The sequence below is a fragment of the Salvia splendens genome, chromosome 12, assembly GCF_004379255.2.
Source record: "Salvia splendens isolate huo1 chromosome 12, SspV2, whole genome shotgun sequence".
Classification (NCBI taxonomy): domain Eukaryota; kingdom Viridiplantae; phylum Streptophyta; class Magnoliopsida; order Lamiales; family Lamiaceae; genus Salvia; species Salvia splendens.
In genome coordinates, this window is record NC_056043.1 from 15,254,542 (window position 1) to 15,279,413 (window position 24,872).

Here is a 24,872-nt window from a genome sequence, read left to right on the forward strand (position 1 = left end):
ACGTCAACTTTGATGCCCTCTTCCTTAATAAACTAAAAGCGGTTTGGATGAAGTGAGGACGATAGAGGATACCTTAGATAACCTAGCTGTGCAGCCTTACTATAAAGTGAGTTCTAAGCCTAAACACTTTGAGCTAACTTGTAAAAAAATGGGCAGCCACTTGATGCTTAGGGAGTAGAGTATAAAGGAGAAAAAAATGGGTTATGAAGGAATAAGCTGGACAAAGTCCAGAGCTGGTGGTATAAGCTGGACGAAGTCCAGGGAAAAAGGAGGTATAAGCTGGACGAAGTCCAGGGAAAAAAAAAAGAAAAAAAAAGAAGGAGGTATAAGCTGGACGAAGTCCAGGGGGAAAATAAAAGAAGAGAAAAAGGAGCTTAATTATCTAAGGGCAGGAAGTAAAAATTACCTGACCTAGGAAATATTTGTCTTACCCAGAAAAGAGGGGAGATAATAAAAAGGGGAAACTCTCATAACCCAACGCATCAGTGGTGTAACTTTAACCTTGGAGCGTTTCTGATCCTAACATCCCTGGTGAGGAATGAGTGATCGAGCGAACCTAACCGCTAGGACAAACTGACGAACCGTTTGGGTTGACGGAGGAAGAAGGAGGATTTGGAGACTGTACACGATCGGAGAAGACTTAAGCTTGTGGGGACAGTCGCCTAAAAGTTGAAGCTAGTGCATGATTATGTGTTGTGTTTTATGTTCTTTGTGTGTTATTTTCTTTTCTGAGTCTGTTAGTTTTCTAGGTCTAGGTTTTTGTTTTTGTTAATTCTTGTTTGTAGGATCGTTCTTGGGAACCGTGCATTGAAATTCGCCTTATTTCATTTTCTTGTCTTTCATACTTGAGGACAAGCATGGTTTAAGTGTGAGCAGTTTGATAAGGCTAATTTCATGCATAGGTCTAGGGCTTTAATTCGTGAAATTTCTGGGTCTAACACGCGTTTTAAGCCAGGTGTGTGAAGATTTTCGCCAGGTCCAACAAAGAAGGGAGACAGTTGCGTGGACCTAGGAAGAAGGCGAAAGAGTGGACATTATGCGGAAAATTGCTCGACGGAGGAAGCCTCGGAGTTGAAGGGTAGAATAGAGATTTCTAGGAAGACTCTAGAAGGTTATGTCTGCGTCTATAAAAGAGAGAAGCATGCACGCTGGAGGGATCTTCTCGGTTGGAGACCTCGCCAACAGCTTGTAGCTTAGTTCACTTTTCTTCACACACTTGGGTTCTTTCGTGGGAAATTCAGGGCATACTTGAGGTTCACTTCTAGCTTACGCACTTTTCGATCTGGTGGTAACACCGTCCTACTTGAGGGCGAAGAAACAATTTATTTTCCGTTTACGTTTCTGCTGAATTTGCCGAGCTTCGCTGTTCGAGGCTCGGACCTCTTTGTTTTCTGGATATTCTCTGTGTTTATGCAAATTTCGTTTTAGTTTATGCCGACTGTGTTGATCTTTGTGTGTCGATTATGTTTACTTGAATTCTGAGTTGGATTGTTGGAGTTGGTTGTTTTCTAGATTATCGCAGGTTTGTGGTTGGATCTGGGAGAATGGAGTTTGTTTGTGGATGAATCGGGTTCTTAACTTGTTGATGTCGTAGGGTTGTCTGTGATTGTTGGGATCTGGAGTTGATTTGAGTAGATCTGTGAGTATCGGAGCTATGAAGTTGATTGTGTTGGGTGTTGAGTTCGGATGTCTTGGATCCGGAGTGGATTAAGCATTCGACGTGAATCTGAGTCGTGTTGGTTTAATTTTATGCCTAGCTTACGTGTTTTCGTTTCATTTCGTTCCGTTTATGTAGATCTGATGTACTTCCGATTCGTAGCGAGTTTCCGGCGTCTCGATTTCTATATTCTGTTCGAATCTAGGAGTATGCTCTGTTTTCTTCATTTACGTTTCTGAGTGGGATAGGAAATTGCATGAGTTTGTTAGTTGCAGCTTTTACCGTACTTACCTTATTTGAATGTCCTGGTCCCCACTTTTTAATTCTTCCTGCCTAGTCATATTTAGTTAATCATTTACACGGTCTAGCGAGCTATTGTTTCTTTCGGTGTTGATGTCTGATTTTACAAGTATTCTGTTTCTTAGGTCTAGCATTTAAATTCTGTGCCTAGGTCTAGTGGTAGTTGTTATAAACCTCAACCCTTTGCGTGGCAGCAGCCGCTTGTTTCCAGAGTCTCTAAACACTACTCACGAATCCATCTTCGTGGGATCGACCCCACTTCCCTATACTAATTTAATAGTAATTTGGGTTGAGGGATTAATTTTTGAAGGAGAGTCGAGCGTGTCCAACGACAACAACACTCTGTGTTCCTTGGGTTCCTGGACCTAGTGATCCAGTGGATTTAAGAAGCACGGTGTCTTGACTGAGCACTTGTATTAGTGTTCCCTGTAAGCACACGAAACACACACGATCCGATTCAGCTCTTCCCTCCCTTCAATCATCGTCTCAAAGAATACGGAATAAAAAAAACATATCACAATACAAATTCCATCAAGTTAAGCTGTCGAATGCACTTTTACTACTAACTCGTATATCACCTTGGATTCATGCTTCACTCGGGATGTATATATGTGTGTATATTCACCTCACTAAAAAGTGTATAAGATATCAAGTAGTCACTCAAATCAAACAAAAATGCATGGTTTACCATAAGCTTGCTCAATGTCTAACCTCTCCTCTACCTCGTGTGACAATAAATCAAGAGTCCGAAAGGTCTTTTATTTAGGTTATAATGTAGGCTCTTTGGTAAGGTGAGAAAATATTTGGCTAAAGTGACTGAAATTCCTAAAACGTAAAATCCCAAGAAATCACAACAATCAACTTTTAACTTCAACCATCCTCAAAACACTTCTCGATAAAAACTAGACTTTGTCTAATTACTTCCCAACTTCCAAAGACCTCAAATTATTCTCTATATACAATTTTTTTTCTTTCTTTTTTTTTTCTTTTTTTTTCCGTTCACGTTTTTTTAGTACAAACTCAACCAACTCTTTTTTTTCAATTATACTCTCCCAACTCTTCTTTTCATATCTCAATAAATTTAGAGTCTAGGATTCCCAACTCACTTGATTAACTTGACAAAAGAAAAGGCTTAAGGCTCAAACTTGGCTATCAAGGATGTTATATATTAAGGTTAGTGTTTAGGTAAAAATGAGGCTAACAACGATGGCCTAACATCTTCCCCTATCTTTAAGGTCACTATGTAGACTCAAGAAGACCAGGAGCAAGCTCTAGAAACATATGCACAATTGATGATAGAACACACATGAAAAAATTGAAGGCTCAAAAATCTCACTTGGGTAAATAGCATGAATAAAGGCAAACAAGTAATTCGTTTCTTATGCACCCTATTACTCAAACTCTCAAGTCAATGGTCAAGTGATGGCTCAAAATGGATGGTTCTTTTATCATAGAGGACTAGTCTTCACCCCAATTACTACCAAGAAAACTTTCAATTCAAGACAAAGCAATTCTATCCTAAAACAAAATAAATTAAAAAAACAACAAAAGACAACTAATCAATCTAAAGCAAAAATAAAGCCATAAAATAAGTACCTCATTAGTGTCCCTATCCACCATATCATCCCCCAAACTTATTCAAAGCTATGCAAAGAATAAGTTTGAAAAGTTAGTGGAGAAGGGAGACTTACATGGTATGCAAGCAACACAAAACACACCAAAAACAAACTGAAACGATAAAATTAAAAGTTACCTACTAGGGGTTACCTCCCCTACAGTGCCTTTGGTTATCATCGTTGACTCGACGTCCTCCATGAGCTGCATCATGTCACGCCATAACTGGAGGTGTTAGACTTTCTGTCAATCTTGGAAGCATATGATCTAGCCAATCTCTTCTTCCACCAAGTATTTTTCAGAGCTCCATCAGAAATTTTGGTTTCCACTTTGGGTGAATTTTCAGCTTTTGTTTTCTTCTCCTTCACTTTAGGATTTAATGCAGTCTCTTCTTTAGAACTTGATCCACCACATGAACCAAACATCCACTGCGGCAAAGAAAAATCCCCAAATGTGGACTCAATTTCTTATGCCTTTTGGACCTCTACAACATGCACAACTTTGCACTCCTTCTTCATAACAAGTTCCTCTTCCTCACGACTCTTCATAGCATTGTAGATAGATAAGATGTGGCGTTTGTTACCCATATGAAGAGTGAGCTCTCCCTTTGCTATATCTATCAATGCTTTTCCCGTTGCAAGGAATGGACGCCCCAGGATAAGCGGTACATTCACGTCTTCTTCCATATCCAACACTACAAAATCGACGGGAAATATGAAGTCGTGTACCATCACAAGAACGTCCTAAACAATTCCTTTAGGATAGGTGATGGTTCTATCTGCCATCTGCAGTGTGATTGTTGTCGGCTTGAGAGTGCCGATCTTCATCTTTCTGAAAAACGATAATGGCATCAAATTTATGCTCGCCCCTAGATCACAAAGTGCCTTTATCTGTCGGTCATTTCCAATGACGCATGAGATGTTGAAACTGCCAGGATCTTTAAGCTTGGTTGGTAGCTTTTTCTGAATTATGGCACTACAGTTTTCATATATGTTCACTGTCTCATAGTCAGTCCACCTCTTCTTCTTGGAGAGCATATCTTTTAGGATTTTTGCATATGTAGGCATTTCTTGAAGTGCCTCCACCAATGGGATATTCAAGTTAACCTTCCTAAAGATGTCTAAGAACCTTGAAAACTGAGCATTTATCTGCTTCTTCTGAACACGTGGAGGATAAGGGATCCTCACTTCAACTGGACTATGAGCTGTAGGTGGTGTAGGTGAATGTATAGTCGTGTTCTCCTTAGGTGGAGTAGAAATCTGCACAGTCTCATTTTCTTCGACCAATTCCTTCTCTTCAGCTCTCTTTTCTGCTACTCTATCCTCATTTTCGGATGGCATTGGAGGTCCCTCATAGCTTCTTCCACTCCTCAGATGTATAGCTTTGCAGTCCTTGGGATTTATGATGGTGTTCGAAGGGAATTTTCCCGGTTGAGTAATAGTACTCACAGTCTGGGAAATCTGGCTGATTTGTGTGTCGATGTTCTTCAGATGAGTGGCCATACTTTGCACATCTGTCCCAACCTTCTCCATCCTGTGATTGTTCTGCTCCATGACCTTGTTGGACTGTAGCATGAAAGACTTGAGTATGTCTTCCGTGGTCATCTTCTTTGGATCATTAACCACTCCATCAGTAACTGTGAACTCCGGGGGTGGTTGCAGAGCATTATTGGGGTTCCCATAAGAGAGGTTGTGATGCCCCATGTTCCCGTACTGATTATAACCTCCACCCTGATAGTTAGGGCGTTGGTTATTATAGTACTTGTTGTTTCCCCCTTGTTGCACGTAGTTCACGTCTTCTACACCTCTTTGGGGTCCTTGAGAGGGCTGCCCCATCGCCATGCAGTCAAATTTCATTGTAAGAGCATCCAACTTGTCGATAAGGTGCTTATTGGATCATGATCTGTAGTGGAAGCCACCCTATGCACCTTACTCCTCACATTGCTCCATCCTTCGTCATTAGATGCAAGCTCCTCTATTACTTCCATGGCTTCATTCACTCATTTCTTGAGAAAATTATCGTCTGAGCTCAAGTTCAACTCCCTTTTTGCTTCAGGCACACATCCCTTGAAAAATGTAATGACTTGAACTGTCGGGGTTAACCCATGGTTGGGACACCGTTTCATCAAAGATTTAAACCTCCCCCATGCATCTCTGATATTCTCTGCATGAGTTATCTGAAAGGCAATGATCTCGTGTTGCCTCTTTATAGCTTCACTAGGGGGATAGAATTTCTCCAAGAATTTTTCCACCATAGCATCCCATGTTCTAATTGATCCTGGCTCCAAACTCTCTAACCAGTCCTTTGCTGAATCCTCTAAAGAGAAAGGAAACAACCTTAGTCGAACCTGCTCATCTGTCACTCCATTCAACTTTGTTGTGTTGCAAATCTGAATGAACCTAGTGATATGCTTGTTAGGGTCATCTGTGGATTTGTCCCTAAAAGAAATGTTCTCCGCCATCTGGATCAGTCCTCTTTTTAGCTCAAAAGTATTGGCCGCGATGTTGCTATGGACAGTTGGATTTGCCTTGCCTTGGTATACATATTGATTCTGCACAGGCACAGGTGGTCCACGGTTGACCTGTTGACGCAACTCCTCCAGCTGTCGTAGAAGCTCATTATAATTGGGAGGAGGGGGTGGTGGACCGTTGTTAACCTCTTCGTACTCCATCAGACTAGGAGAAACAGGATCAAACAGAATATGGTCCTGAACTGGTGATCGGATGGGTGAAAGGTCCCTTTGAACTGAGGATGCTTCTATGCGGTTAGGCGAAGAAGCTTGAATTTTCTGTGTGAGTCTCCTATAGGCGTTCCTCTTCCGGTTTGTTGCTTCGATCTCCGGATCGAAAGGTTCTAGAGGCAAGCCTTTAGAACGTGTGTGCATACACCTGAACAAGAAACACAAATGTGAGAACTCAAAAAAAATAAAATTAAAATTAAAAGAAAAATAAAGCAGTAAAATATGAAGTAGTAATCTTGATTATTATCACGATATCAAGCTATATAACATAAAATTGTCCCCAGCAACAACGCCAAAAACTTGACTCAACTTTATTTTACCCAAATAATACCCGCAAGTGTACGGGGTTATCGTAGCAAATAGCAAGCAAGAGTATATCGTATCCCATAAAGAAAATTAAGTGTCAACCTAAGTACTACGAACTAATTTGAACTATTATCCAGACGATCAGAAATTTTGGTTTTAAAACTAACTACTACTGAAAACAATGTAAATGCAGAGATTAAAATAGAACACTTAAACAAGAAAGCAATTAAGCAAGTTGTGTAAGATGATGGAGAAATATGCAGAATTCAAGGATCCAATGCACAACTCATAGCCTAAAAACCGATTTACCATTTAAAGTCTCCCAGAATTGTTTAATCAATAACACTTGTAGATTAAACCCCCTCCCGAGGTGAGAAATCCGTAGATTAGGTGTAATAATTGAAGTCCCCTTCTAATTCTTAGACCTAACTCCTAACAGTTTTATTAGATTAATGATCCCACTCAGAATCTCAACTCTCCCGAGTTTTATTGAATAAAGGTGTGAATTATTCCTCTTTCAAGATTAATTATTTCATCTCCCGATTACTCTAAGAAACCCTACACTCCCAATTGGTGATCAAGCAATTAGTAGGAAAAAGCACAAAAATAATTCAAACAATTGCAAGAGCAAGATAAAACGAAATAATTTGGATTAAAACTATGAATCAATGCATCTTCACCAAGAATTCTACATGAAAGGTTTAGTTACTCAAGTTCAAAGTAGAAAACAAACAAAAACCAAGGGAAACAACGAAATTCATGAAACGGATTACAATTGGCGGAGGAATTGAAGCTTGAATCTCCAATCTTCTTCCAATAGTGCTTCCTAGAGAGAGTGTGTGTTTTTGCGGCTGGGAGATAATGCATTGAACCCTAGGCTATTTCTCCTTTTAATCCGCATCAAAAATCACGTTTTTTGGCATAAAAATACGCCAAAATAGCGTACCCGGCCGGGTGGAATTATAAAGGGTAAAAATCACCCGGCCGGGTGATAATTTCGACCAGTTTCTGACCTTCCAGCGCTCAATTTGCGACACCCGGCCGGTTGGAATTATAAAGGGTAAAAATCCCCCGGTCGCGTGAGATTTTCTAGACAGCGCAGTGCTTGTAAAACGGCCATAACGTCTTTTACTGAGCTCCGATTGAGGTGTTTAAGATACCCACGCGAAGCTCTTTTGAAGACGAAGAGAATGATATGCATTGAAGGTTGATTGGAATTCAAAATCTCCACTAAAATTATCTCAAACCAATTCTGCTGCACATCCACCTATTTTGCACCTTTTTCTACACATTCTTAACAAAATGGTCATCATACCAACATAATAGAGAAATAGATATAAAAATGCCTAATAATAGAAGTGTTGGAATCGTGCTTGGTCAAATGATTTTTACTAATAATAAATGGTACAAGACATTTAATTTTGTGAAATTAAATGCAATAACATCGATCTACGTTCCGAGTAGATGACCGTAGTATATTCATTTTCTCAAATTCGATTCCAGGTGAGTGAGGAATAATATATTAAAGTTGGTCACAATAAAGCTAGAAATGAGCTATATGAAAAGACTAAGGGATTAATTAACTAAGTGTTAATTATCCCACATCGGGGATGATAAACTTCTTTGATGAAGTATTTAATCAGATGAATTATTATGTGTAATAATTATCGTGGAATACGACGGGTGACAGAGCCCACACGCGCGCGCCGCGGCCCGCCTGCGACCTGCGAGCCGCGCACCGTGACCCGTGCCCCATGCCCCGTGCACCGGGTGTCTGGTGCCTTGGACCTTGGTTCTTGGTTCTTGGCAATTGGTCTTTGGGTGGTCTTTGGGCTGTTCTTTGGAGCTAGTCGTTGAGCGTGGTTCGTGCCCCGCTTGTTCTTTTTAGACCAACCCAAACTCAACGCTATCCCCGACGGGTCCTAGTCCACGTCATGGTCTCGCAGGACCCGACGCACAACGGGAGACAAAAGGTTCCCGCTGGACCCCGACGCACAACGGGAGACAAAAGGTTACCGCTGGACCCCGACGCACAACGGGAGACAAAAGGTCCCCGCTGGACCCCGACTCACAACGGGAGACAAAAGGTCCCCGATGGACCCCGTCGGTCCATGGTGTATCCCGTCGTGTAGCATGTCCAAGTGCGTCGTGTCTCTCCAGCTCCCACTGGCTAGTGCACCAGTCAATAACCCCCGGCGGTTACAGTCAATCCATCATGACACACATAATGGCTGTTGACTCCATTGCATTCTGGAAACAACATACTCAAGCATTTTGCATACACGCTCTCTCCCTCTCTGCATAAACTTCCCGTCGAAGCTCTGCCCCCGCCTCACTCCTGTTCGCCGGAGCTCTGCTGCTAGCGGTGCTGCTACTTCAGAGACGAAGCCGTTTTATCTTTGGGGACGACACGCCAAACCGTGAGCACTACAGGGGCGTATCTCGTCTTGCGGAAAGAGGACTCCTCGACTCGGCTTACCGCTTTCCACAATCCTTTACGTGTAATTTGTTTAGTTATTTCCGTGTAATTTTCCTTGTTTTATTTTCAATTGTAATTTCGCCCGGCAAGACTTGTATCTCAATTCTACAACAAGAAGATATATGATCTAATTCATACAAAACCACCATCTAAAACCATGTAAAATCCAAGTATGTCAATGGTCGTGTTGTCGGCCAACCTTATGCTTACATCTAACGTCTTGAGAGGCCCGATGTTGAGCTTCTTGTAGTATTTCAGCGGCATGAGATTCATGCTAGCCCCTAGATCGCAAAGGGCATTGTCCACCTTCCCTTCTCCAATCGAACACCTAATTATGAACTGACTGGGATCCCTTTGCTTCACTGCCCTCTCCCTTTGGATGATCTCGCTGCAATGGTGAGGCAACTTAAGGTCAGCTTTTGTTGGCTTTTTCTTTTTCATCACTGCCTCCTATAGTAGCTTTGCGTACCTAGGTATTTCCTGCAACGATTCAACGAGAGGGATATTAGTATAAACCTTATAAAACATATTGAGGAAATGCTTGAATTGTTCTTCAAGTTTGAACTTCTTCTTCGGCTGCAAGGGGAGTACAATCATGTTGTGCCACACGAGCTTCTTTTTGGCGGGCGCCTCTGCTTCTTCAGTGGCGGGCCGCTACATGGTATGCGGCGGTCCGCCAGGCGTTGGGCAGATTCCAATCTATGGCCCGGCGGTGGGCTGCGCCCAGATTTGGCGCTGGAGGCGTTGTCTTCCTCCTTCTTTTGCTTGGCGACCCACTTCTTGTTTATGTTCGCCACTCGTGCTGCTGCCTTTGCCTTGTCATCTTCAATTTTCTTGTGTACTTGGTACATTTGAGTTTGAATGTTTGAGACGGCAGTGACAATTGTGGTTATTCCGGCCTCGAGGCTGTTCAACCTTGCTTCCATGACCCCAATCTTGGTATCGTTGGCTTTTCTGTCTTGCACTAGCACCTCCAAAATCTTCATGATGCATTGGTCATACTTTTCCTCCTTCTTGATAGGCTCAACTACTCCACCTTTGCTAACATTAAATCCTGCGGGTGGATTGCAAGAAATTATTATTAGAGTACGAAAGGTTAGGATGAGGATGGTTCCCATTATAATTATTGAAATTACCGCCCCCTAGTTAGGATGATAATTGTTGTTATAAGGTCTGCTGGGACCGCCTCCTTGTTGCAAGTAGTTGACATCTTCCATAGAAGGGGTAGGAGTGTCGGGTTTGGCGACTGCGATGACGGAGGTCGGTGGGAACGGATCCTCTTTTCTCGATGTATCCATTTGATTGACCCACACTTTGAGTTCGGCCAATTCCTTTGTAAAGGAGCTCTCCTCGGCCTCCTCTATGGCTGCTACTCTCCTCGAGTTGTGCCTTTCGTTCGACTACCCCCTGCTGTTGGTGGCGAACTCCTCAATGACCGCCATTGCATCCGGTCCTGTCTTCCGCAAGAACCCTCCATTCGCCCTTGAATCCAACATAGCACAAATCGTTTCATTAAATCCATTGTAAAGGATTCCTACCTGATGGTCCACGGTGAAACCGTGGTTAGGGCACTTGCGGAGAAAGGCTTTGAAACGAGCAAATGGCTCGTAGAGCAACTCGTCATGGCCTTGCATGAATTTGATGATTTCACTCTTAAGCTTTAAAATCGTGCCCGATGGATAGTACTTGTCGAGGAAAGCAGCCACTATATCCTTCCATGTGGAGACTCATTCTGTGGGCATACACTCAAACCACTCTTTAGCAGAATCAATCAAACAAAAGGGAAAAAGTCTTACCCTTATGGCGTCGTCGTCGACACCATTTAATTTTACAGTGTTGGCAATATCCACGAACTTTGAGAGATGGCGGTTGGCGTCTTCCGTGGCCCTACCTGCAAAAGGAGACTGCTCGACCATTTGTATAAGGGTCATTCGTAGCTCAAAATTGTTAGCATCAACACGAGGACCTTTGGAAAAAGTAATCATATTCTCATGATTGAACATGTGCATCACGGGCACTATCTCCTTATCCTTATTTTCCTCTGCCTCGCGGGCAGCCTTTTCCGAGTCTCTCTCATCCATCAACATCTTAACCATGGCTTGAAGCCTCTCGAGCTTCGTTCTGTCTGCCATTGATCCTTGCTCACTTCTTATTTTCCTTCGGGTCCTTTCAAGTTCAAGATCGAGCAGTTCTAAGTTGTCCTTCCCAAAACGCGTTCGCATACACAACCTGAAAGAAACAAAAAAACAAAACCAAATTAAACTAAAATTAAAAACAACCGAATTTCATTACTTATAGGAAGATAGAAAGAGTACTCCATAATAATACATTGACACTCAAACTATACTAATATTAAAAATGAGAGAAGTTACCATTTCCAATGGATAGACTGTCTTCTAGGTTGCACATTTTTCTTGGGTGCCAGAGAAAAATGAGGATACTTTACTAGGGGGAGTCTTCTTCTGCAATTAGTTATTTCATCAAATGACCGCTAGCCACCAACGACCGCTGCCCCATAGCGGTCCGCTTCGGAAAATTAGAGCAGAAAAGAAGAATACGCTCAGCGACCGCTGGGAAGTGCGCAACTGATGCACTTTTTATTAGCACTATAAATACCTGCAAGTATACAAAGTAGGAATAGTATAGCTAAAGGTTAGTATCAGATATCGATCACGGGGAAAACAGACACAAACTGGCCATCCTCTACTAAAACTCAATTACTATTTGGAGAACCGAAAGATTTTGAGAATTTTTTAAAACAAAAGAACTTTTGAAAGGAGATAAAAGTATAGAGATAAGGGAATTCCAGGGATGTGCGTTCCCAGTTATGTTTATACAAGTTCCAACTACAATACCCTAGCACAGTTCTTACTTTGATAGAACAAGTCACCTAATTTATGCTCATACGATGCAAACGTTGATTACAAACATTAGGGTTGTCAATCTTAAATTCGTAACTCCTAAAAGCTCCTAAGACCCTTGAAAAGTCCTCACTCTCAATTAACAGTGCCATTTTAAAGAAAGCTAATTGTAGTGTCTATTAAGTGGATCTAACTCGCCAACCTTCTCTCACGATTATGTAGTAAGTTATATTAATTCATCACAGAATGTGTCACTCAAATGTGAAGCATTATCCAACAACTTAAGGAAGAAACAAAGTAAGAATAAAACGGATACTCCCTAGAATCCTATGTCGTTACCAAAGTCCCTAGTAAGAACAAAATGGAGTATTAAATAGAAAAAGAATTGTATAACCAAAGTCATTACTAACACATCACTAGAATCCTACGAATTTAGTTACACATGATGTAATAATCTAAAGACATAGATTGAAGGGAAAACAATTGGAACATAAAACTAAAACAAATAAAACTCAAAGGTAGAATCCTTGTAGCTTTGATGTTCTTGAATCCTTCTTCAACTCCTTGCACAATGAAGCACTCTTACTTTTAATCTCTAAAAAATATGTTGCAAAAAGAGGATCCTTTTGATGAAGCTTGAGGGGCTATTTATAGGGGAGAAATCACCCCTTCTCAAATAAGGAAAAAGGTTGAAAAATATGGTAAATCTTGGAGAGAAATTAGGGCAAATCTGCTCGCTACTCTTTTGTGGCGGACCGCCGCACCTTGGCCGGCAGTCGCTATGTATTGATCCGAGGCTTCTGACTCTGGGGTGGCGGTCGTCACGCCTTGCCCGGCGGTCACCGGGCGTGTCTTCATTCCATGCACAGATTTCCCGAAACAGACTGCTACAGAAGTGGCAGCCACTGAGCGCCAGCGGTCGCCGGCAAAGTTGCGGCGGTCGCTGGACACTACCTGAAACTCCAAATTTCCTACTTCGCGTTTTGACTCACTTTTTAAGCTCAAATATGCACATTTCTTACAAAACATGTCAAAATACCAAAATGTATAAAATATACAAATAATGGACATGTAATGCAACTTTGACATTCAAAACGGACCAAATAATGGCCTTAAAACGGTGCAAAATCCGAGCGTATCAACTTCCCCAAACTTACATTTTTGTTTGTCCTTCCACTGTTTATCAAGATCCAAGGTGTTTGAAGTGTGGATTAAAGAGAGGATCAAGACTACAAGATTCAACCTTTGGGTTCTATTGCTTTAGTTTTCATGTTTTCTATGTTTTTTCCTACAAAATACTATGTTTTTAGCTTATTCAATCATGTGTAACTAAACTCATAGAATTTTGGGGATGTGTTAGTAACTACTTTGGTATACGGTTCCTATTTAGTTAATATATGTTGTGTTCATTACTTTGCTTCTATTCTAAGTGTTGGATAATTGCTTCATGTTTGAGTGATACATTCAATGATGATCTATTGACTTGTAACATAATCGTGAGAGGAGGTTTGCGAGTTAGAAGAGCTTTTAGGAGTTACAAATCTTGGATTGACGCCCCTAGTGTATGTTATTGTCTCCTCCGCAAATTCCCCAACCATGGTTTCTCAGTGGAACATCAAGTAGGCATTTTATATAATGGATTTACTGAAAAATTTTGTTGCCATGTTAGATTCAGGAGTGAATGAAGGATTCCTACGAAAGAGTGGACCAGACGCCATGACAGTCATTGAAGAGTTTGTGACAAACTTATAGTTTAGGATGATTTTAGAGGTGTTTAACCCATGTTCTTATTGAATTAAGATATTTATTATAGGTTTTCACCCATTTAGTCAACAATTAGTTGAAGTAATGAGTTTGTCGGAATTTTGAAGTGAAAACAGGTTGAAACGGGCAAAACGGAGCAAACGGGTTGATTCCAGAGAGTTCATCGCGATTCTTCCGGAATGCCCGACCGGGCGTTTTTCCTCTTACAAATCGCGCAGTCGGGCGTTTGTCACGGATGCCCATTTTTGCTCATTTTTCACTCCGACTCACACATTTTCGAACCCTAACTCCTACACTACCAAATCAAGAGAGAAATCTAGAGATTGAAGAGGATCTGAAGGCAAGGAGTTTCCACTTTCAAGAGATTGAAGTAGAAGACTCCCCGACATCAATTCCACCTATAGGGAGTTCTAGTTTTCATTTCCATTATGTTTTCCTTTGTTTTATTTGTATTTCCTTTTATTTTAACTTTGATCATGAGTAGCTAAGTTTCTAGTAGGGATTTGGTGAAGTTTGAATGGATTGTATGGATTGATTCTATGGTTGAATGCTTATCTATCTCATTTTGTTGGTTTTGTTGATTATTGAGCTTTCACTGTCTAATTTCTTAGCTACCAATCTGATACATCCTTTTTGCCTAATTGTTGTCATTGAGAAATGCATGATTAGGATAGATGTGTAATCAACAATTCCGTGCAACCCATGTGGTTGAGAGATGCATGTGCTAGAGAGAGGGCTTGAGTCCGTAGGTCTTAGGAGTCGGCCTTGACTTGTAGGGAGGAAACTCCGACATTAGAGGCCAACCAACGAGTTAGATTCACTCGAGAGAGGGTCTAACCAATCATCCCGACTTTCCTAACCATACTTGAGGCCCAATAGATGAGCATGACCCTTAGATGACATAGCATGACCCTTAGATGACATACTTGATCCATTCTAACAGATCCATTTCCCTATCCTTTACCAATTTGTGTGAAAACCATCTTTTACTTGCTTTACTTAGTTAATTTGTCTCTATTTGCTTACTTGCTCTTAGTTCTTAGTTAAGAAAAACCAAAAAAACCTTTACTTGCCATGTGTACAAGTTGCATCATAATACTCAAACCGGCTTTTAGTCTTTGTGGTTCGATAATTTAGCTTGTCATGTGCTACAAAACCCCGTACACTTGCGGGTGTCATTTTGATTGCAAAATTAGCATGAGTCAGTTTGGTGCAAATAGCAGGGGATGGTCGAAGGAGAGACACAACTTTAGGAGAGTAGCTGCTACTGATGAAGTCGATGACATCTCCTTTGCTAAGGAGTTGGTAGAGTTGAGAGTTAGGATCGACAAGATGGACACATCAAAGAGGGAAGAGCCAGTTCCACCTACATCTATCATTGCTCTTCCCTAGAATGACATTCCTCCTTCTACTAAGGACGTCAACTATGTCCAAATTGGGGGTGGTCCCAACAGGCCATATAATAACAATTACCGCCCTAGTCAGGGGGTGGCAATTTTAATAATTTTAATGGTAATAACCCTCATCCTAACCTCTCATACTCTAACAACAACTTTCTCCAACCTCTTGCAGGATTCAATGTGAGCAAAGGAGTAGTAGAGCCACTCAAGAAAGAGGAGAAGTGCGAGCAAAGGATCTTGAAGATCTTGGATGTGTTAATGGAAGATAGGAAAGCCAACGAGCCCAAGATTGGGGTCGTTGAATCAAGGTTGAACAACCTTGACGCGGGGATGAACACCATCGCCTATAATGTCTCGATAATAAAAACTCAAATGGATCAAGTCCATAAGAAGGCAGAGGAGGAAAGAGCCAAGGTAGCAGCACGGGTCACTGATATCAACAAGAAGTAAGTTGCCAAGAAGCCAAAGGATGAAGCCAGCATCTAGGGGACGAAATCTGGGGACTGTGCGATTCCCAGTGGACCTCTGGACACACCGCAACGGGCTGCTGGAAAAGAGGCAGTAGCAGCCGAATCCAAACAGCCTGTGCAACACAATGGGATTGTTTTTCCTTTTCAGCCCAAAAAGAAGATCAAGCTTGAAGAGCAACTTTTACACTTCTTATATATGTTTTGCAAGGTCCATACTAACCTCCCTCTCGTTGATGCTTTGCAGGAAATTCCTAGGTACGTAATTGTTAAGGAAGCTCAAAAAGACCGACCTTAAGCTACCTCTTCATTGCAGTGAGATCATACAAAAGGAGATGGCCGTGAAGCAGAGGGATCCCAACCAATTCATCATTAGGTGCTCCATCGAAGATGGCAAGGTAGATAAAGCTCTCTGCGACTTGGAAGCTAGCATAAACATCATGCATTTGAAGTACTTTGAAAAGCTGAATATTGGGCCACTCAAAACAACTAATGTGATCATAAGGATGTCCGATAACACTGCAATAAAGGCTGTAGGAGTAATTGATGATGTATTGGTAAAAGTTGATGATTTTATTTTCCCAGCTGATTTCATTATTCTCGGTATGAAAGTAGATGAGCAAGTACCTCTAATCTCAGGAAGAAAGTTTCTAGCCACTTGCAAAGCTCTCACTGATTTAGGTAGAGGCGAGATCACTATAAGTGACAACCATAACAAATCAACTTACCGCATCGAGAGTGCGATGATCAAGTATGAAGAGGCACGTCGGGCAAAGAAACAAGAAGAATGCAGGATGGTCATGATGTGTGACAAATCAAAGCCTTTCAGACCATTAGAAAGGGAAGATACATCAAAACCTTGAATTTTTAAAGTCACTCCTGAACCTCAAGTCGTTAATAAGAAAAGCCTAAACTTTTGCATACTTCCTTGCAGGAAATGACTACTAGGAAGAAGAAGCCCTTGCATCTCATTGACTCCGAGGTCTATGTCATCAAGACCGCGAATGGAAAAATCAAGTGGTGGAAGAAAGTTTGCAACAAAATAATTCCATTTGCGATGTACATGACGAGGGTCGCCAGTCCACCCACTTAGAAGGGTCACTCAATGCCGAGCTAATGACTTAAAACAAAAGCACTTGTTGGTAGGCAACCCAACGATTTCTTTCCCCTTTTATTTATTTATGCTTTGTTTCCTATGATTATTATTATTATTATTATTATTATTATTATTATTATTATTATTATTATTATTATTATTATTTCATAAAATTTTTCATGCATATTTTTCTGTGCATACTCCCACAGCGGTCGCTCTTATTTTCAGTGTGCAGGAACAGGTTTGGACCTAGAGCGAGCCACAGCGGCCCGGTGGAGTGCGCCCATTTCAAATGTACCGTCCAACGGTCGCTAGCGAAGAGTTAGTGACGCGATTCAGTTTATAAAAGGTGAGTTTTTCTCCCTTCTCTCCACCACACTCACAATTCCTCCCTTGCACACGACCCCCACTCCATAAAATCACCATTTCTCTTCCAAATTTACACACCCACACTCTCTTTCTTCCATTCCCATCGTTGTTTAAAGCTTTCAACGTCCAACTCTCTCCAACTCAAGGTATGTTCATCTTTTAAATTTCTTAGTTTTTGTTTGAATTCTTTCATGGAACTTGCTCTATATTGTTGAATTGTTCAGATGATCATTCTTTAGTATGGAGGATGAGTTTGATGATGATTTTATGTGCTTTCCATGGTTGGTGAATAGTATGCTTCATTGTTGGTGATTTCTCCTTTTTGTTCTTCATTGTTTGATGTCACAATCATGTTCTTAACATTGTGTGGCTATTATTACTTCCATGAATTGTGATACTTTGATTGTTTTTAGAGATTGTTGATTTTTGTTGAATATGTTGATACGTCTCTACACAGGGGATAAATACATGATGGGGGATGGTTTATCTTTTTTCCTAAATTGTTGAAGTTGATCATACATGTTATGTTAGAACAATTTAGGATATTGTTGATGCAAACTTGTACTCTTGTGCTTATTTGCTTTATATAGTTGAATACAAGTTTGGGGGAGCCCTTGTTGTTTTATACTATATACCCTATTTTAAGAGAAATAATTTTCTTGTAGGAAAATGACAACAAGAGAACGTGAGGAAAGTGTAAGGAGCTATGGCATTACCGTCGTCACTGAGGACCACAAGGCAATGTGGAAGAGGGTCTCTGCTAGGGACACAATGCCATCTCGGTATCCACACAAGTTGCCCTTAACTACTTTGGGCATCTTGGGGGATTTTTGGAGTTTGGGAAACATTAGAGAGAGAAACGTCCTCATTGACATGTTCAAAGGGCGATGGCCCTCGTATAGGAGACTCACCCTCGAGTTCTTCAGCACGCTTAAGGCACATCGAAACCCACGCACCCACCTTTGATGCTATTGAAAATTATCATGAGGAAGAGGAAGTAGAGGGCCATTGCTGCCGCAATAGAGCCAACCGTCGTCGCGGGAGGCCCAATTCCAATGAAGAGTTCCAAGCCCACACCTCCGCCCGCTTAGGAGAAATACTCTCCTACATGCAAAATATGTCTCATACTACAATTGTTGGGTGGAGCAACAACAAGAGAATGTTTCAACCGTCAAGGTTGAACGGCAAAAGGGGATTGGCGGACGGCGGAGCAAGAATTTTGGGAGACTCAAAGGCTTCAAGATGTGCAACAACGTCAACAAATAGCCGAGCTCCAAAGGATGACCGCCGAAGCACAAGAGGAGCGCCAAACCATGAGTGGCGACATCGCCTATTTGATTGGTGCCTTTGACGAGCTTAGCACTCGTTTCCTTCCTCCTCAAGAATGAAGATTGAAGAGTTAAGCTCATGACTTTAAATGAGCAATTATTTTTGAAGACAATGTTTATTTTGATTTTTGAACAATTTTAATTTATGTGTTTGAGTTTTTTTGTGTTTAATTTTGTTTTTGGGTTGATTGAAATTTTCGCAGCTTCTAGACCACTCCCAGCGACCGCTAGCACTTGCTCAGCGGCCCACTGGGCATCTCCTGGAATGGTTCTAACTCTCTTCCAGTGACCGCTAGAACACTCCCAAGGGCCCGTTGGACCTTTCACCGTAATCCAGCCGCATTTTTTCATCTTTTGTTGAATTTTTGCCCTGTCCATCCTCAGCGCAAAATTTCAAGGTATCTTTACTACTTTTATAGATTACTCACGTCCCTGCCGACTCTACAAACTTATTCTACACTTAGTTTTGACTAAGTTTGGGGGGATGACGTGATGGACCATGAGTTAGGATTTTTGTTTTCTTTCTGTTTTAAAAGAACCCGAAGGTAAAAATATGTCATGGGACATAACATGGAGAACGTAGAAACACGCATGTATAAGGACATATTAGACTGAGTTGCCAATGATATTAAGTTCTTTTCGTCTTTGATTAAGTATGGCTTGACGTGTTGATTTGACGGTTTGGTGAAAATGTGCATAATTAGTGAATTGTTTGTTCGCCTTGAATTATGCTTATACCTTGTGAGATTTGAGTCTTAATTCATTCTTGTGTTATTTATCAGCATGCATGTATATGTTTCTAGAACTTACTCCTCGTCTGCCTAAGTTTACATAGTGTTTAAGTTGATAAGGGAAGATGTTAGGGCATCTTTTCATAGCCTACCTTTATATCCAAATTTTTTACCCTTTTCAAAAATCTCTTTTACCCTTTGGAGCCAATTTTGAGCTTTTAAGCCTATTTTTTGGAGACCAAATTAAATGTGACAATTCCTTGGGTTAGTATAGTTTGTATTCTGCTTTATAAAGGAATTAGAGAGATAAGGAGGAAATAAAGTGGAAAAGTAGTGTGCTTATATATAAAAAAAAGTGCAAGTTGTAGAATAAAAAAATTCAAAGTGTGCTTGATCTTGAAAAGATGCCAATAGTATAAAAAGGAAAAGAAAAACAAAAGAAAGAAAGGTTGAGTAGAAAAAGAAAGAAAAATCAAATGATTGGGAAAGTGAGTTGAAGTTAGAATAATTGTCAAAAGTGTCTTGGATTTGAAAGAAAAGTGGAGTCTATTTTACTCTACTTGAGAATTTTTATTTTTTAGTTACTTTTTAGCCAAATATTTCTCACCTACCAAAGAGCCTACATTACAAAAAAAATAAAGACCTTGCGGACTTTTGATGCTTAATCACATCTAGTAGAGGAGAGATTAGGCTTTGGGCAAGCCTATGGTAAACTTTACATGATGTATGATTTGAGTGCTTATACACATTGTCATATACACTTTGAGAGTAAGAGATATGCACTTCCCATCTTTAGAAGTTTGCCCAATTGTGAGTGCATGATTTCAAGGTGATGTACGAGTTAGTAATGAAAGTGCATTAATAAGTCTTACTTGATTTGAATGCGTTATTTCATGTTTAATCTATTTCTTCCATATTTTTAGGCAATTACGACGTCTAGTCCTTATGCAATCCCTGTGTCTACTTATGTTTCTTTTATGTTTTGTTTGAGAACAAACATAGAGTTAAGTTTGAGGGAGTTGATACGCTCGGATTTTGCACTGTTTTAAGGCCATTATTTGGATATTTTATCTATTTGCATAGTGTCAAAGTTGCATTACAAGTCCATTATTTGCATATTTTATCTATTTTGGTATTTTAACGTGTTTTGTGAGAAATGTGCAAAATCTGGAGTATTCGAGCCAGCGACCGATGACCGCCAACGATCGCTGCCTCTGTAGCGGTCCGCTTCGGAAAATAAGAGCTGAAAAGAAGAACACGCCCGGTGACCGCTAGGAAGTGCGCAACAACTGCTGATTTAGATCAAGTAGCAACGGAGGGATTTCCAGCAGCCGCTGAAACAAGTGCAGCGACCACTAATCGAGATTCAGAAGCTACGAGATTATTTGCAGCGACCGCTGAACAAAGTGCAGTTGCCCGCTGGGAAAAAGCTGTGCACAGAAATTGCCATATTTTCTCTCCAAGACCATACTAGAAGAAGGATTTACCATATCAAGGCACACGACTTGGAGGCTATAAATACCTCCTCAAGCTTCATCAAAGGAACTTTTTGTTGTATAATTTTCAGAGTAGAATATTTGAGAGTTCCTTCCACTTGTTTGAAGTGTGGATTTGATGCACTTTTTATTAGCATTAAATAATCCTGCAAGTATACAGGGTATATATAGTATAGCAAATGGTCAGTACCGGATATCGAACACATGGAAAACTATCACAAATTGGATACCTTCTACTTGGCGTCTTCTACTATTTGAAAAAACAAGAAATTTTGGATTTTTAAGAATAAAAACTTGTAAAAACTAGAAATCACCTTTCGAGTGACTGAATACTGTAAAACTCTTATTTTATTTTCCAAGGAATAAAACAGATTATTTTTGTCATAATGTTGTTATGTTTTACATTTAATGGATGTTTATTGCATGTTTAAATGTATAAGTAATTTAACAAAGTCTAAGTCTTTGTTTTAGTAGACCGGTTGTGGGCGACGTCCACTTTAAGGTAACATGATCAGTTCTAAACAAATAAAAACGAGAATTTCACAAACTAGATGGAATTAGATTACCCATCGTGAAAGGTTGCAATGCCAGTCCGCATATTTCTAAGCCTTACTGAAATAAGATGACATTGATGTGGTAAAGCATTGAACGGATCTAACAGCAAGACGAGTCTTTATGCTATCTACTGAAAGACGAGGTCTTGATAAAGGTTTATTTCTTAATCAATGTATGTTATAATTGAGCATACGATATTGATTATGCACTGCTTTGACTTATCAAATGGTGCGGGTTTTCACAACACAATAATCCTGACATATTGGGTAGTGGTGATTAATATCTAGCGGTGCTAGGATTGCTATTATGTTGAATCGTGCGCGAGGTGAGTCTCGTTTGATAATGTCCTCAAGAGGAGCGTGAAACAATGTTTTATTATTCGTAACCTAGCTAGTTGGAGTTTGATTACTCTATGAATAATAAATAAGTGTTTCATGCTAAGTCCACTCTTGGAATTAATAAGAATTTAATTAATTAAGTCCATAGCAGACATTAATTCATTAATGGACATTTATATCTTAAGCGCGGGAAATGAAAGTTAAAACGGAAACTCGGATTACATGTACTTTCGGATTTGGATAAGGAGAGTTCAATATTACTTCTGTAGTGGCTGCTCGTAATATTCCAATTAAAGCATGTATTAAATTGTGGGTTCAATTTAATTAGTAAAAAGCAAATTGGAGGAGCCCATATCCAAAACCTTCCATAGATCCCTGTCTGGGCCCAAAATGAACTTAATATAAATAGGAGAATAAATGAGACAGAAAATACACTTTAATTTTACTCCAAAATTTTCATCCACTCCAACACAGAGTAGGGGATGATTTTTTTTTTTCTCTCCAGCTCTCTTCTGCGAGATCGATTTTTCTGTCCCGTTTATTCAAGTCCTAGTATTTTGATAAGATCAGCCCACACTGATTTCGAGATACAGCTCGGGAACCAGTCAGAAGATCCGTGGTCTAGTACTCAATGCTTCACGTGGAGAAGTCGCTAGCCATCATCGATTCTTTGGAGAATCAATAAGGTATTATTCCTACTCCATAGAAAAGCATGTTTTAGGTTTCAATTATACTTAAAGCATGTTTAATTCAAGTTATGAGCATGATACATGTGATAATTACTCGAATAGAATTTGTCTAAATAATCTGCTAAATAGATCTGATTATTATGTAATTTATTTTGATGCACGCTTCCGCTGCCAACCCCTTCAATTGGTATCAGAGCCAGTCTTTGGCTATGATTAATTGGATTTAAATTTCGCGAAATTCATGTATGCATGTGTTATTTGATTTCGAAGCATGTTCTTGTATTTAGTTGTTATATTTTATGCATAATGAACTCAAGAACTATCGAATCAAAGAACTTGAATTGCTCGATAACACTAGACGTGCGATCCTTCGGTGCTTGCGCCGAGAAGGATCACACCACGTGTATTCGAGGAGGGTAGTGGAATGAGTGGGAGTCGAGGGTTCGCGATCAAGGGGTGACGCGCAGGCGAGCGTGGGCTCGTGCACGCCGCCAGCCGAAACCGCACACCCGAGTCGGAACCTATACCAAGATCGACGGAGGGCGGAGACGTGGTGCGGTGGCTCGCCTGAGAGTCACCGAGATGCCGACACGTCACCAAGGCCCGAGCCCTAGGCGAGAGGCGTCCCGATCGCTGCACCCGGCGATGCCCGAGAGTGACGCACCATGTGCGTGATGCTGGCCGAAGTAGTGGGAGCAGCTGGGGCCGAGACAGGCCGAAATTAGAGGTCAAAGTGCTACTGGCCGAGAGCAGGCGACACCCAACGTGCCGTGAAGACAAGCGGCTGGTGCGGTGCGTGGCCGAGAGCAGCGGCACCCTGTGCGCGAGCTGCTGGCCGAGACGTGCGTGCGGCTGGGTTCGTCGGTTTCCGACGATGATTTCGCCAGATTGTTCATCGTTCATCGTTCATCGTTCGTGCAAACCTCGTACGATGAGATATTGATGATGGAATATTTTAATGATTATTTAATTCCTTATTTAATAGATATCATTGAACTAATATTATTTAATAGTAATAAAATATTTTGGGAAGATTTTCCTAGATTTTAGGAATATTTTAATTATTGACTATATCGATAGAAATAAATATATTCTATTTAAACATAGATGATATGGACAAGAATAATTTAATAGTTTCCTAAATATTATATATCTAGAATCCTAATTAGGATAGATATGTAAGATTACATTAAATAATATAATTATTCTCTTACTAATCTTGAACAAGGAATTAATATAAATTTAATTTTTCATGTCCGTCCAAGATATAAATAATTTGTTTTATTTTAGATACATCTTATAGAAGACATGAATGAGAATTTAATTTTAGCTTATTAATATAATTCCTTAAATAAGATATTAAAGACGATAAAAGATTTAATTATCCATTGAATTAAATACCAACAGAATTTAATTAAGTCTTATTCTGCCTTAAGGCTAAGGATAATCAATGAAAAACCATAACCCAAATATCTAAGCGATAATTATGAACTCAAAGTTTGTATATGGTCTCCATCGGTTGGTCTACCAAATTTTGTGAAGCTAGTTTCTAATATTATCGTTACCCATTATGTGAGGACAATAATCCTACGAAACAGCAAGTTTATAAGGGTGGACTTCTCACATAATAAATAGAATGAACTAGAAAGTGGTTCCTAATATTATCGCCACCCATTATGTGGGAACAATAATCCTAAGGAACTACGAGTTTCAGATGTTCAATCAGAATTTATGAGATAGCTTGATTTTGTTATCAGCACATGAGCATTGTTATGGGAGTATGTTGTAGAAATAAAATTCTGTTATGCTAAATCTGATGGTCGTGCTTAGGCAACATTAGGCGACCATGTCATTATGTGGTCTCTGGACTATTCGTCGGTGTTGTGACCAGTAAAATTGCTAAAATTTTAATGCGTATTGACCTTTTATGGAGGGTACAAAATTTTACTTTTACTCTTGTAAGATTTTGAAAAGTGTTATGGTTAATCTACTCAATATTCTTACATAAGTTTATGACAAAAGGTATAAATATTCTGGTTTTGAAGTGTTACTAAAACTGTCAAGATGTCATTCAATCCCCCTTCTGCAATTCTTAAAGAAAACAAACTCGAGGGCCAAAATTACATAGAATGGAAATAAAATTTGGATATCGTTCTCACTGCTGAAGAGTACAGATTTATGCTCACTACTCCACAGCCTCATATGCCGGCTGCAAATGCTACAGCGGGCGTTCGAGATGCGCATAGACGGTGGAATAAGGTGAATGAAATGGCTAAGTGCTATATGTTGGCATCTATGTCTTCAATACTCAAGCATCAACATTTTGCCTTGGCGACTGCCGCTGAGATTATGCAAAATCTCACAAATCTTTTTGGTACTCAGAATCGAGCGGCTAAGTCTCAAGCCTTTCGGAGTATCATGGCGAAGACAATGAAGGAAGGCACATCTGTGCGGGACCAGGTCCTCGAGATGATGAGCCACCTCAACTAGATTGAGGTTTTGGGAGGGACGATCGATCCCGAGTCCCAGGTTACTATAATCCTTCAGAGTCTTCCCCCTAGCTTCTAGCAATTCAAACTCAACTTTGAGATGAACAAAAGAAATTACACTTTGGCAGAGTTGTTGACTGAACTTCAGTCGGCGGAGGACCTCATGGTTCAAGCTAAGGTAGCTATGCTGAGT

General features: G+C 40.3%; 1 protein-coding gene across 1 annotated transcript; it reads right to left on the reverse strand.

The window, feature by feature from the left end:
* Positions 1–4,314: 4,314 nt before the first annotated feature.
* On the reverse strand, positions 4,315–5,406 carry LOC121757601. The gene has a single exon (XM_042153122.1). The coding sequence runs from the start codon at positions 5,404–5,406 to the stop codon at positions 4,315–4,317; it is 1,092 nt and encodes a 363-aa protein (XP_042009056.1).
* Positions 5,407–24,872: the final 19,466 nt, after the last annotated feature.